This window comes from Erithacus rubecula (assembly GCF_903797595.1).
Source record: "Erithacus rubecula genome assembly, chromosome: 1".
NCBI lineage: Eukaryota > Metazoa > Chordata > Aves > Passeriformes > Muscicapidae > Erithacus > Erithacus rubecula.
Genome location: NC_136658.1, coordinates 75,135,654 through 75,149,334, shown reverse-complemented (window position 1 = coordinate 75,149,334; position 13,681 = coordinate 75,135,654). Strand labels below are relative to the sequence as shown.

Below are 13,681 nucleotides of genomic sequence, written 5' to 3'. Positions count from 1 at the left end.
GACTCTGCTGAAAGAGCACCATGACATCCTGAAGAGATCCACATTGCATGGCAGCCTTTGGAAGCAGCTAGCAAAGCACTCACAGCCCCACTCGAGCAGGACGGACTGTGCACATTTATTACTTCATACAACCAGATTGTGTATTGCACAAAAATTAACAGTGCCACCCAAGAGGACCTTCACAGATGTTTAGAAAACATGTAAACACAGCTTAAAACATGTTTTTTATGTAATCTAGGTACAACTACTGAAGCACCACATACTGTGTGTGCCCACCCCCACGTGTGTGGATGATCTCCATAAGCAAACAGGCACAGATTGAACAGTGTCACAGCAGGCTCTGACATGCTTGTGCATTGCTCTCCAAGGAAACCAGTATCCTTACACAAGGGTTTCCACCAGTGGGATTTCAACTGGTCTTACTTTGAGCTGTAAGCTCATCCTTTGGGCCTTGAGCTGCTGCCACTGTTGGCTGCCCTTCCTTCCGAGGTTGCTCCTTGTATCCAATGCTGGCTCCCCTGGAATTAACAATCCAGTCTCCCAGACCACCTAGGAGGGTGTGCCAGTATGGCTTGGCAAAAATGAAAAAAAAGGGTCAGCATGCAAGGATAGCTCCCTTTCCTGAAAGTTCTTTGCAGGGAAGCAATGGTCTGGGTCTTCTGGGGAGCCTGATCTAGCAGGAACCAAGTCACAGCAGTAATGCTGGGGAACAGCCATCACAAACATCTACTGCCTGAAAACTTTCACTTTTCTGTTCTGCAGCTGTAAAGGATGAATGGACCTGTACAGTAAAAACATTTCTGGGGTAAAAACCATGACCTTTAGAGAAAAAGGCTGCAGCACCTGAATAATTCCTACTAAAGGGAATACCCAGTACAGTGAATTTTGCTTAACAGAGGGAAGTTTAATGCCTTAAGGTAGAAGGTTCATCAAGGAGCTAGGAACTGACATTTTCACCAAGTGTTGTGCTTTCATCAGTAGGAAGGTCACTGCTGCTTGCAATGTGAAACTGTGCAAACTGGTACTGAGACCCTCCTAAGCAGCAACTGCTGAATCCCAGCACTGCTCTTGGGCACCTGAGTAGGGCTGTTACTGGCATTCATGTCAACTCCCTACCACATCTTGGCTGTGTAGATCAAGCTCCTTGGGCAGCAATGGCTTCTTTAGTGAAAGACCCCATAGTGCTAATCTGGCATTGGCCACAAAAAAAATTGTGTAGCTTTACTAATTTCTACTGCAGTCAAACAAACAAGCAAACAAAGAACAACTGTGGCAGCCTATGGAAGAAATGACAGTCCATAGTAGCATTTTCAGAGCTTTCTCTCTATAATGGTGCAGTTATTCCCCAGAGGAATTTTAGAATCACTAAGGTTGGAAAGGCCTCTCAGATCATCAAATCTGACCATTAACCCAGCACTGACATGTTCAATACCAAACCATGTTCCCAAGTGCCACATCTACACATTTTTTAAACACTTCCAGGGATAGTGATTTTACCATTTCCCTGAGCAAACTAAATATGTGATTTAAGGTTTTTGCCTTAGTGGTTAACATGTCATGGCCCCAGAGAGCAGTGTGCTGAATTACTGTCATTATTGGGAACTTCCAAGAACTAACAGAAAGCAGCAAATAGATATATTCCCATTCAATAAGAGGTGCTGCGTGTTTCTTACTCCAGTTCATCACATCTGTCTGTGCCACTAGGTGTCTCAGCAGAGAGCTGAAGGGTTGAATACCTACCAAAGATAGTCTAGCTCACAACATCACTGAAAACTTGAGAGCTTGCATATTTCTCTGTACATCTGGTTATTTGACCACTCTTTCACATTCCTGCCACATGAGATCTTCCTGTGCTGGACATGCAGGCTGAGTCTGTGAAAAGCTCATACAGCCAGTGTGACAGGTATACTCTAAAGAGGATTTCTCATGTTAGATTTTAGAACCCTTCTCATCACTGCACTTGTATGAGGGAAGGGAAAAACAGCTATAAACATAAATGAGACCATACAGATTATTTTCTAAGTATTACTAAACCAGTAGTATTTATACATTTTAAAGAAATCTTCACCAAAAAAAAAAAAACCAAAAAAAAAACATGAACAGTTCTGCAACATAAACAGGTACAAGTCCCATTTCCTAGTATGCTAGGAAAAAGATCATATCTAATCAGAAGTGGAAGTTCACAGTCACTTGTTTTAAGGACAGTCTTGTGTTTTAAATACAGTCTTGGTATTAGTGTCTTTATTAAACTCTTAATACTAAAATAATAATAATAGTAATAACAATTACATTTAGATCGCACAGACAAAGCACAAGATGATATATAAGCAAAAAAGTGCAAGTTACAGTCTAAGTCAAAGTGCCTACTGGTCAAACAGGTTCAAACTATATTCAGAGAACATGCATAAACTGGACTGAGAACAATCCACACCTCTTTGTTTCCCTCTCATTTCCATCAGAAGTCATTGCAGGTAACACTGATAACAGTCTGAAGTGACATCAGTTCCAAATGGGAGTACATGAGAGGAGAGTCAGGCCCATGTCTTGTAGGAAAACTGATCTTCATTTCCTCTGTGTAATGCCAGTTAATCCACAGGCTTTGCTCTGAATATTCGAGCACAGAGAGAAAGAATAATAACTTGGATGCCACATTCAAGGCAGGCAGAAGCAGCACTTAAGAGCAGGGGGTACAGCAAGCCCTTGTCTGTTCCTCTGGAGTCACATCCCCCAGCTGATTTATTGACTCCAGCCATAAAAAAATGACTAGGAGGAAGTTAAGTAATACTGCTCTTCATTTGAAAAATAAAAAGACTACCCTCAGAAGTATGATTTTTTCCTTCCTGTTTGTCTTATTTTTTTACTTCAGAGATGAAATATCTTTTACAATATCAGCTCATTATTGCGTTCATTCCCTTTAAAGGCAAATAGCTTAAAAGGTCCTGTCACCAGAAAGGGGTGGGATGAGGGCAGAGGCAAACCTTTTATTAAACCTTTAAAAAGATTTCTAACTCATTTTGAAAGTGAGAACAACAAAAACCATAAAACTCCAGCAAAGGAAAGCTGTCACTGAGATTAAGCAGATCCAAACTCCGCCATCCATTTTTCATACTTCTCCAGGTCTGCAGCAGAAACAGATTTGGAGATTTTCTTCAGAGCCAGCTCAAAGTCCCCCTTGGTAACCGGCATCTGAAGCTCTTCTTTAGAAAGTGCACGAATCTCTTCTGGAGTTAAGCCATTAATACGCCTTCTCATTGCCATTAGAGATGCATCCCTGGAAATACAGGACAATGCATGGCAGCTAATTGCTAGCAGAATGTGCTGTAAGCTTATGCATTTTGATTGTATACTCTTGCTAGAAACCACTGGCAGGAAGACTTAGGAGAGCATTTATTTACCACAGAAGATGCAGTTCACATCTTCCATAGCTTCCATGTTCCCAGATCACTACATTAATTCAACATAAAGAATGCATTGGCACCAAAACCCATTTAAGCATATGGTAAATGTGCTGAGATAATTAAAACTATAAAATTGAAAACCTTTTACAATGATTCATGGAGATGAAATTTTACAACTTTAGAGCAGAAAAGGGCAGAGTGGGAGATGAACTCAAAGGCTTTTTTTTTTAAGTAGTCTGCATTTTTACACCGCATTCTTTTTAGACTTCAACTTTCTTTCTGCAGCATAGCCCCAAAGGACAGTCAGCAAGGGTTAAGAGTGCAGCCCAGCTCAGCTGCCTGCTTGTCCATAGCACCTGGATGTGTGAAGGGCAGAGCAAGAGGCACCAGACACAGTAACACGTGGTCCTGCAGTGGCCCTGCCTGCTCTGTGACTCCTCCCCAGCTCAGATCCTGCCAGCCTGGCCCATCGCCTTGAAGAACACTCATTTTCTCACACTGTGGCCCACAGGCAGTCTGAAATTACATTTTCTCTTTCCCCAGGTTTTTCCCAGCAAGGGATAACACAAGCCTTAGGGAGAACAGGTAATTTCACTACTACGTGACACACGCTGTGTTTCCAAATCTATGGAGTGATTTCACATTTTCAGAAAGGCAGCAGAGGGAGAAGAAAAAGATTCCCAAGCCATGCTCTTACAGGATCAGTTTCTCTTGACAGGATTCTTAGGAGATATAGACTTCCTTTAAATAAGTTTCTTCAAATACCTATCTTTCACCAGAAAAGATTGATTTGTCAAAAATGAAATAAATAGCGGGAACAGGATGGAAATAAATTAAATACTAATATTATCATCTGTATCCTCCTTGCACCTAGAAGATTCAGGTAGACACCAAGACTCTGCTTCACTGGGGGCTGTCCAAACATATAGAAGCATATAAAAGTCCCAAAGAAGTATTCTGTGAAAGGATTTTTTTTGGATTATGGAATTCTATCTCCTAAACTAATGGGATTTAAAAAAACCCAAAACAATCTGCTTTGCACTACATTAACCAATGCAGACAACTACAGTAAATGCAGTCATTTATACCATGAGATTTGCTCAGATTATTTTTTTCACTTCATAGCCAAGAAAACCCCATCTCCCAGAAAGACTCCATGGTATTTGGACCACTCCACATGACAATAATACATGAATACAGTAAGTAGATTTGGGCCTCAAACACAGACACTGTGAGCATGGCTTCAGCTGTAGTAGGTATTGTAATAATGCAAATTATGACTTTCCATGCAGTTCTATTTGCAAATTAAGGGCAATGAGATACCTGCAAACATTAGTGATGTCAGCACCAGAATAGCCTTCAATCTTCTCAGCAATTTCTTCAAGGCTGATATCAGGATCTAGTTCTACTTCCCGAAGATTAATCTTAAGTAATTCTGCTCTGCCTTTTGCTAGAATGTAAAAATATTTGTTTGAAGACTGGCAAGAGTTACATTAAAAAAATATATAAACACAACTTAATTTTTTCAGTGAAAAGTATGAACAAAATAGTTCAATATAAGAAAAGAGAGAGAACAAATCCAGTGAAGTGTGCAATCAAATACAGTAAAGTATTTAGTTAAATGGAGTATATTAAAACAGCATGGTTGAGAGATATTTGTCAAAGTGATCTGTCATTAAAAATGTCTGTTATGTCTCAGGTGATAAAACATTTGGTCACAAAGTACCCAAGGGCACAAAAGCACAATCCTAGAAATTTCTGTTTCTTCTCACATCCCTTTGGATCCACTCCCTATTCATGGATTTGACTGCATATTATTCATAGTTTCATTAGAACTACAATAAGGATTCTATTAAAAGAGCTTCAGACAGCACAAACCCCTTAACAACAGGCTGAACTTTAAGCATATGTTTAAGCAGTTTATTCAGTTGGGACCCAAGAAATCAGCTCAAGCCTGATAGAAAACAGACACATTAATACAATAAACATATATTAATATATTTTCAGTACAAATGTCTTGATATCCCACTTTCCTGCCCAGATGCAGTGTGTGCACACAGTAATAACCAGCTGTGTAAATGAGCACTTATGCAGTCAATTAACCATTTCTCTTGCAGAGGGCACGTGCATATGTGCATTTGGGTACGTATGTTAAGCAGCCTAAGCTTGTAAGAGGGAATTCACATTTGACAGCTTAGGCCTCCCTGTTACTCTGCACAAGGGTAGGAAAGAAGAGGATGACTGGTTTCCTGGTTTCCTGGCTTTCACTGTACAGGAAAAATATGCCAGCTCAGCATCTTTATTCCCCAAGCGATCAATTTTTATGACCTATAAAAAAGGACAACCACAACAGAAGAAATAGCAATAGGAAAGGCTTAAAGTCTTAAAGAAATGTCCAATAAAAATGTCCAATGTTTTATTCATTGATGTCCCTAATTCTTATTTTTTTAACTTTTGGGGAAGGAGAAATACAAAAGAAAATAAAAAGCTTGTCTAGAGCTGCTGGTTTTGTGTGCTTTGCAGAACTGTCAAGAGCAGAGTTATCCATCACACACAACTGGCCCTAGCTATAAAATGGGGATTTATTATTTAGAGAGCACAATGTACACACAGCATATCTGCAGAGAGTATCCTGCATCAGAGAACATTCTTCTAATTATTGCTGTGGGGCTAAGCAAGTCTGTGCAGCATTTTGAAAATTAAACACTACAGAATATATGCTTGCATCAAATTCCACAATATACAGGTGCATAAATGCTACCATACCACTTTTTCAGTTAAAATGCCTGACTACATCAAATCACACAGCACAGTTATAAATGCATCAGAGTAGCACAACATTCTTACTTGCAGAATAGATACAACAGAAACTAAGACTGGAAATAAAACCAGATCACATCTCCTATGTTGTCCAGGGTGTAATACACTGTGTTAAAAAACAATCTGGTTTAATTAGAAACAAGAGGAAGAGCTGATAGGATTTTAAACTAATTGGTCATAAAGACAGGCAACCTGTTAGGAGCTGTTACTGCCTGTAAGCTGCAAAGACAAGATGTAGAACTATTAAATATCCTTAGACCTGCTAAACTCAATCACAACCACTGTCACCTCGGACATGCATCTTGTTATCTTGAGTGCTCATGCAGGGAGATGAGGCATCCACTGCACCAAGAAGAAACAGAGCTCTGCAAACTTCAAGTGATAGGAATCTCAAAATTAATAGGACAGGTGAATGACAGCTAGGAAAGACAATACAAGCTGAGATGTCTTAGGGCAGGAAAGCAATCAGCCTGCTGCATTCTGAGTGACTGGAAGCACAGAAATAAAGGCAAGCAAGCAGTGATTTGCAATGAACTAAGCCTGTAAGTGAGAATTCATGGATCCACTTCTTTCCATTTGTCTGCAAGGGCATGGAGTGAATTTGCAATATTTGCAAACATGTCCAAAGGCTGCCTTTGATGATCACTCAAGGACTGACTGTTAAACATTTAAAATAATTCCAGGCTCATTAAAACTAACTCTCTTTCAAAATATAAGAACCCATCAATGGCTTGCAATGAAATGCCACAGCTCTTTGTTTTTCAGCCCCCAAGCAAGCAGTATTTCTCTTTTTCTCACTCCTTAAAAATAAAGCAATCCAGACAAATAATTAACCCATGAATTACACTACTTATCACAAAACCATCAGGATTCCTCACAAACACAACAGTCCTGCAGCAATCCTAAACTCATCTTGTAAAGAGAGGAAAGGAAAATGGTCTTATCAAACCATACCTGTGGGCAAAGGTATATAAATCCTCTTCTCCAGTCTCCGTCGGAGAGCTTCGTCAATATCCCAGGGAAAATTTGTAGCAGATAATACCATAACCATCTTGGAAGGGTCATCGTTTTCCAGAGCACCACCTACCCCTGCAAGTACAACAGTTTAGGGCCATTTTACTCCAGAGCTCTTATTGATTGAGATGCTTGCTGAGAACCACTGCACAGACAAATATAGCCTGGACAAAGCTAAACAACAGCCCTCTATAGTCCTGTGTCCCTTTCCCAACTTCCCATAGCTAGGTGTCACAAGACCATCATTATCACAGAGAAAGGGACAGATCATAATTTTCCTGAGTCAGGGAAGGGCTTTCTTTGACAGTGCTAACAACACAGCCATATGTGAGTTTAGTTTTACTAGTCCCACTGACAGTGTTATGTCTGTCAAGTCTGGTCACAGAAGAAATGGGAGTCACTCAGCTTACCAAGTGAGGACTGCAAAGAGACTAAAAGCTTTCCTATCCTGAGCTTACCTCAATGAACCATTTTAAGTAATTGTTTATATACAGCAGTTTATGATAGCTGCAATATAAAGGTGGCTATAAAACCTTTACACCATACAATATTCCTCAGTTGGTCATGCTTGTTGTGTACACCTGCACAAAACAGGTACTACATCTGACTTAAAGGGGTAATATTAGCTGCCATCATAGAATATAGCAAAAGCAGATGTCACAATGGGGTTCCACAGCTGGAGACTCTAGCAAAGGGCAGAATTTTGTTTAGACTGAATACAAATTAAATACCTGCATTAAACTGCACAAATCTCCATTATCTGCTGCTCCTGGAGTCTGTGTCTCTTTAATATGAGCTTTCAAGTCACCCTAAAAATAGCCATTTTTGAAAAAAATAAAGCAGAACACCCTTTTCAGTTATCTGTTGTTGAACACTCCAAAAATACACTCATCTCAAGTTCTGCCTCATTTTTCTCTTATCCATAAAGCCAGGTTTTTCCAGATGGCTCAAGTTCTTACGTTCCCACCTGTAAAGAAACAGCATCCCAGCCTCAAAGCCAGATCTAAGCCCTTGTTACCATCCATTTGCACGAGCAGCTCTGACTTGACCCTGCGACTGGCCTCGTGCTCGTCAGACGTGCCTCTGCGGCTGCAGATGGAATCGATCTCGTCAATGAAGATTGTCGTTGGCGCATAAAACCGTGCCTTTATTCAAATGGAAACATCGCTATTGGCGCTGCTCACACCACAGCCCAGCCTGCAAGACATACTGCATGCACATCTTCCCTGACTGCCACAAGGGAGCAATTCAAGGCTTGGTTTGCAAACTGTCATATGCTGAGGTTTACACACTTTAAATTGCACCCCTTGGGTCAGTGTTGGTTGGCTTTCCCCAGCAAATGACATTGAAAAGGGGAAAAGAAACACTACCACAATGGGATAGTCTTCTTGACACAATACAGGCAATTTTCATGTCCAGGTTTTGGGCTGGTGAGGGTTAAGCACTCTCAAGAGACTCAGATTATAGCTGTGAATATTACAGGAGTGCAGTGAGGGTCCCAGAGTTATAGTCCACATGGATATGTCCTTCACACACCCTGCATGATGGACTGTACCCACAGCTTCACTGAGAGGCTTGTAACCATCATTCAGAACAAAAGCTAGTATTGCATCTAGAATAACTGTCCAAAACCCCTTCCAATTTCCAATCTACTTCATATGCCATTGTTACTCCATAAACAAACAAGTACTGAATTTCTGTTGAGGTCATAACTCTGTTTACTCTGGAAAGCACTATCCTAAACATGGGTGATGAACACTTTTCTTCTTAATCCTCAGTAACATACCATACGTAGAAACCCAGAAATTATGTTTTTCTAATTGGTTTAGGGGGTGTCAGATCAGTGAAGCCATGCTTCCAACATGCTCCTGGAAGGGCAGGACACCAAGAGTGCAGTCCTTTCTCCCCTTAGTGAGCCCCAGGCACACCATCAAGGACATACCATTTCAAACAGGAGGCGGACCAGCTTCTCTGACTCGCCTCTGTATTTAGATGTCAGTGTAGAGGAAGACACGTTGAAGAATGTTGTCCCACATTCTGTAGCAACAGCTTTTGCTAGCATTGTTTTGCCAGTGCCAGGAGGACCAACCATCAGCACTCCCTGAAAGGTGAGAGCAAAGGTAATGAACAACAAATTAAGAAAACTTTGTCATTGGTACTCTACACAATACCTCAGTATGAGCCAATATCTGGATTTAAATTAATAACATAATCCTCATCAGTGGAAAACAGAAGACATGTATCCTGCTTTTGAGGATAGTGTGGAAGTGTTCTGCCATTTCTTCTTACCACTCCACTGGCGTCAGAACCACAAAAGCCAGTACTAATTGCTTGCACTTATCACCCAGGAAATGGACAAGATTTACAGCCTTGCTCAGAATCAAACAGAGTCTAGGCTTGACCTTAGGCCTTTCCCAGCTCACAAGGGGCTGCACAGGCAGACAAAGATGGTAAATTCTTTTTTTGGAACAAAGGCCCCTTCATGAGAAAGTTTCACAGAAACCAAAATACTTTCACAGTAAGTTGTGCTCCCTCAGCAGAGAAATTTTCTACAGAAAAATATTTCCCAAAAATATCCTGACAATATGTATGAATCTGGCCAATGTTTATGTTTGCATGAGAGCATTCACTGAATACATCTGTTTGTTTTTTGCTTAATGTCCTGATCTCAATGTTCCTATGAGCACACTACTGCATCATAGCAATTCCTGGGTGAAACACTATCCTCATCATGCTGTTGGATGACTGGACTGCACTGCTATTCCTGTTTTACAGATAAGCAACTCTGGCTCATGTGGACTACTGCTTAGTCCCACAAAAGCCTAATCTGAACTTCAGTGATTATTCAGAAAGCTTTAAACCAGAAACAATTGTTAAGTCCCAGGTTGGTATCTTTCCATCTGTGGTCTCTGAAAGAAAGCAGCACACATGTCTGCAGTTCAGCACATTTACTCATCATTACACAAACAGGTTTTTGGCTTTAGACACAGTGCTCTCAGAACTCATGTTAAGATCCTATCACTCAGATGGGTTAATCACTCTTGATAATACTACTAAATACGGCCATCTTTATGGGTAGTCTTTCCAAACCTTTCAGCATAAGGACAAAACACTCTTTCATGTTCTGCATAGTACTAGTATAGGGCCCTGTGATCTTAAGTAAATCAGTGAAAATGTAGTGCCCAAGCAGCTTGGCTTTTTTTTCCCCCTCCCAATTGCAAGATCTTATTACATGCTAACAAGAGTTTCCTAAAATTGTACTGTATTGCAAGGCTAATCAAATTAGCTAGAGTTAGAATTGCACATCATAATGTGCTTTGCAATTAATAACTTACATAAAATGCCAAAGCAATAAAATATCTTTTAAATGCAAGCTATACAGCAAATTAAATTTCATCTGTTCTTCAAGAAAATTTACTTCAAAAAGCACAAAGGATGACATGGAAGAGATCTATAAAAACAAATCAACCGGGAATGCAATTATTCAAAAATGTACCATTCAAAAGCAATAGCCTCTCTGTACTCCATTTTCCATTAACTCTTAATACCTTTATTGCCATTTAATACTTAGCTAATGCAAGCTCAACATACATTCATCGGTAAATTAAGTCAGAAATGTTCACACGCCATCTCTACAGCTAACAGTCCAAAGTCACTCCTCAGGCTGCTCAAGGTTTCCAAAGCTCCAGAGCAGCAGGCATAAAAAGTAAATGGACTCTCTTTTCTCCCCCTGAACACTCAGACATTCCAATTTGAGATGCTGCACAGTTATACTGATATTACAACAATATTGCAAATACAGCCCTGGAGTGACTGGGTGAAAATTTCTCAGCCTGTAATATGCAGGTCAGAGATGACTTACTGCTCTCTCTGAGATTCAAATATGTTCATTTAGTATTTTTAAAAAAGCTTCACCTCAATTCAAATCACATTCAGAGCATGTGCTTGATAAACTGTGTTTAGTGCAGGACCTGGTGACACAGGGAAGTAATGACATTTTTGGGATATTGGTTCAATTCTCCATTATTCTGGAAGAGCAAATCTTGGCTTCAGGGACACATTCTGTACACTACCAAAATTGAAGCTCTTCACTTTGCACCTCCTGCTAAGTGTTACAGGAAGGGTTACCTTACACGTGATACTGGTGGAATAATACATGTGCACAACACAGGTGCAAAGCAGACACACCAGGTGTAAAGCCAGGGGAAAATCAAGCTCTCTGGGGATAGAGACAATAGAAATATCAGTTAAAAAAAAAAAAAAGACAAAAAAAGAACTTGAGTTCGCAGCAAAACAAGACGTGCATGGCTGCAAACAGAAAGGCACAGGATCAAGTTGCTTTCTGCGAACTAGGAGGCTGCCACTTACTATTTAAAATCCTTGACAAACACAAAGACTTCTTTATTCTTCCTCTAAGGCTCCATTAATCCAAAGTATTCCAATAAGAAGCTGAAATGCACCGCAGGGAGTAAGTGTTTTGATGAAATCACTGCAGGGTTACTTCTTGTTGTTGTAGCAATCACTAGCAGAGCAGTGGGAAGCACAGTGAGCAACCAGGCTTTCTTGGCACAAAACAGTTCAGAGGAACAGAAAGAGCAAAGCCATGGACACTCAGAAACCCGTGGCTGCAACTACACAGCACCTGTGTTGAATCAGGGGAGACAGCTGGCTCCTTCAGACAAGGCACAGTCCTCTGAATACAGGCACAAACTGTGAGGGCTGTCTTGGGAATTGTTCTCAGGGGAGTCTGAACATCCAAAACCAGCTTCGGCTGCCTTTTTCCCTGAATTATTGTCCTGAATTCCTATGCTCAACAAATGCCTGCTGCTACACTGATTACTGCAAGAAACAGCCTTCCCTTCAATACTTCTCATCCTTATAGCACAGTCAGAGGTCAACAGAAGGGAAAATACATGCTGTTCGGTGTGAAATATAAATTCATGAGAGTTACAGCTTCACAAGTCACCAGGGAAAAGGCTAACAATGAAGACTCTTCATAACCTTGTCGGAAAACAATTTGCATTTCAGACTGAAGAAAGGAAATAATCTTAGAATCTTTCCCATGTCTACAACCACCTGGTTTTCAGAGGTGACACTGCTCAGTAGGAAAAGGTAGTCCCATGCAAAGAGATGGAGATTGTAACTCTTTAAAGGACCAAGCTGTTGCTCCTTTATCCACTGCTGCAACACTTGGAGACAAGGTCAGTGGCATTTTTCACATTTCCTGCAGTCTACTGAGATACCTGCCTTAAGGACAGATGGCCACTACATCCTCTATGCATGCTAAGAGGTGAGCAAAAAAGCAGAGCAGATCTTTACTTCATTAGAAGATTTTGAACACTAAACAGATGGGGCCCCCATAGTCCATAATAAGAGTATGGATCAACTTCTTCTAAGCCAAGAGAAGAGAAGAAAGAGATTCAGCTGTTCAATTCAAAATACACTAAAATCTCACCCTGCACATGTAACCCACAACATCTAGGCTCTGTCCAAGATGATAGCTCAGTTAACCCTAAGGTTAACCATAAGGCCACTGGTACTGACCACAAGCACTCCAAAGGCCCTATAGCTCAGGGCTAGGTTTGCATGGACTGTATGTTTGGGCTCTCTCCCTGCAACTCACTAAAACCTCTGTGAACAGCTCTCAAGCAGCCATCTCCCAGCTCCTGCTGGGTCTGACCTAAGTATAAGCCAGGGAAGCACAAGGACCAATCAGGAAAAGACAAAATAAGTTAGTAAAGCAAGATCTGATATATGCTGCTGAGCCAGCATACTAAATAGGAAACTACTCATGTACACAGCATTCCCTGCATGTGCCACTGCCTTCTACACTCAGAATAACACACCATTTGCAACAGTCTCTTTTCCTCAGTAATGCTTCTCAGTAACCAAAAAGGCCTTGTGTTGTGACTAGTTATACCCCAAGCAAGCATCAACCCCTTCCACATCAAAAGCAAGAACATTTTGTTTGCTGTTGACAGAAATGCTGGCCAAACTCCTCCCTCCTCTTCCTTCTTAGCTCTCAGCAAGACCCAGATTGGACTCACTTCTGGTCAATCAGCCTAGTTCAACCTATACCCTTTCTGTTGCCCTGCTTGCAACTCCTTCTCCTAGTCCGAATTTCTCACTCCAGCTGCACCTATGCCCAGCTGCAAATGTAACTGCAAAGCTAAGTCATCTGACTGGTCCCCTCTTTTCTTGCTTCCTTGTACCATCCAGGCTGCAGTTTGCAGTCTGAGTGAGGGATAGTTGAAACATTTGGAAAAAAGCAGTCCAAGGACTGCATTCTTTTGGGAAGTGCTTTCTGGGAACTGGACACCATAAGCCTATGTAGAGCTATCTACTATGCATTTCTGCTTCAGTCAATATAATCTGTGTGCTCATATCTACAGGCTGGCATATAGAAAGTATTATAATATCAACAAGCTATAAGTGGCTAAATAAACAGA

The 13,681-nt window shown here is 40.8% G+C and overlaps 1 protein-coding gene across 1 annotated transcript in view; it reads right to left on the bottom strand.

Moving 5' to 3' along the window:
- Nucleotides 1–2,207: 2,207 nt before the first annotated feature.
- Nucleotides 2,208–13,681, bottom strand: part of KATNAL1 (katanin catalytic subunit A1 like 1) — a 36,290-nt gene continuing 24,816 nt past the window's right edge. Inside the window, 5 exon segments of the mRNA XM_079298477.1 lie at nt 2,208–3,271; nt 4,722–4,848; nt 7,173–7,307; nt 8,251–8,377; nt 9,175–9,333. Of these exon segments, the coding sequence (XP_079154603.1) occupies nt 3,073–3,271; nt 4,722–4,848; nt 7,173–7,307; nt 8,251–8,377; nt 9,175–9,333 (747 nt within the window). The 3' untranslated portion in view covers nt 2,208–3,072.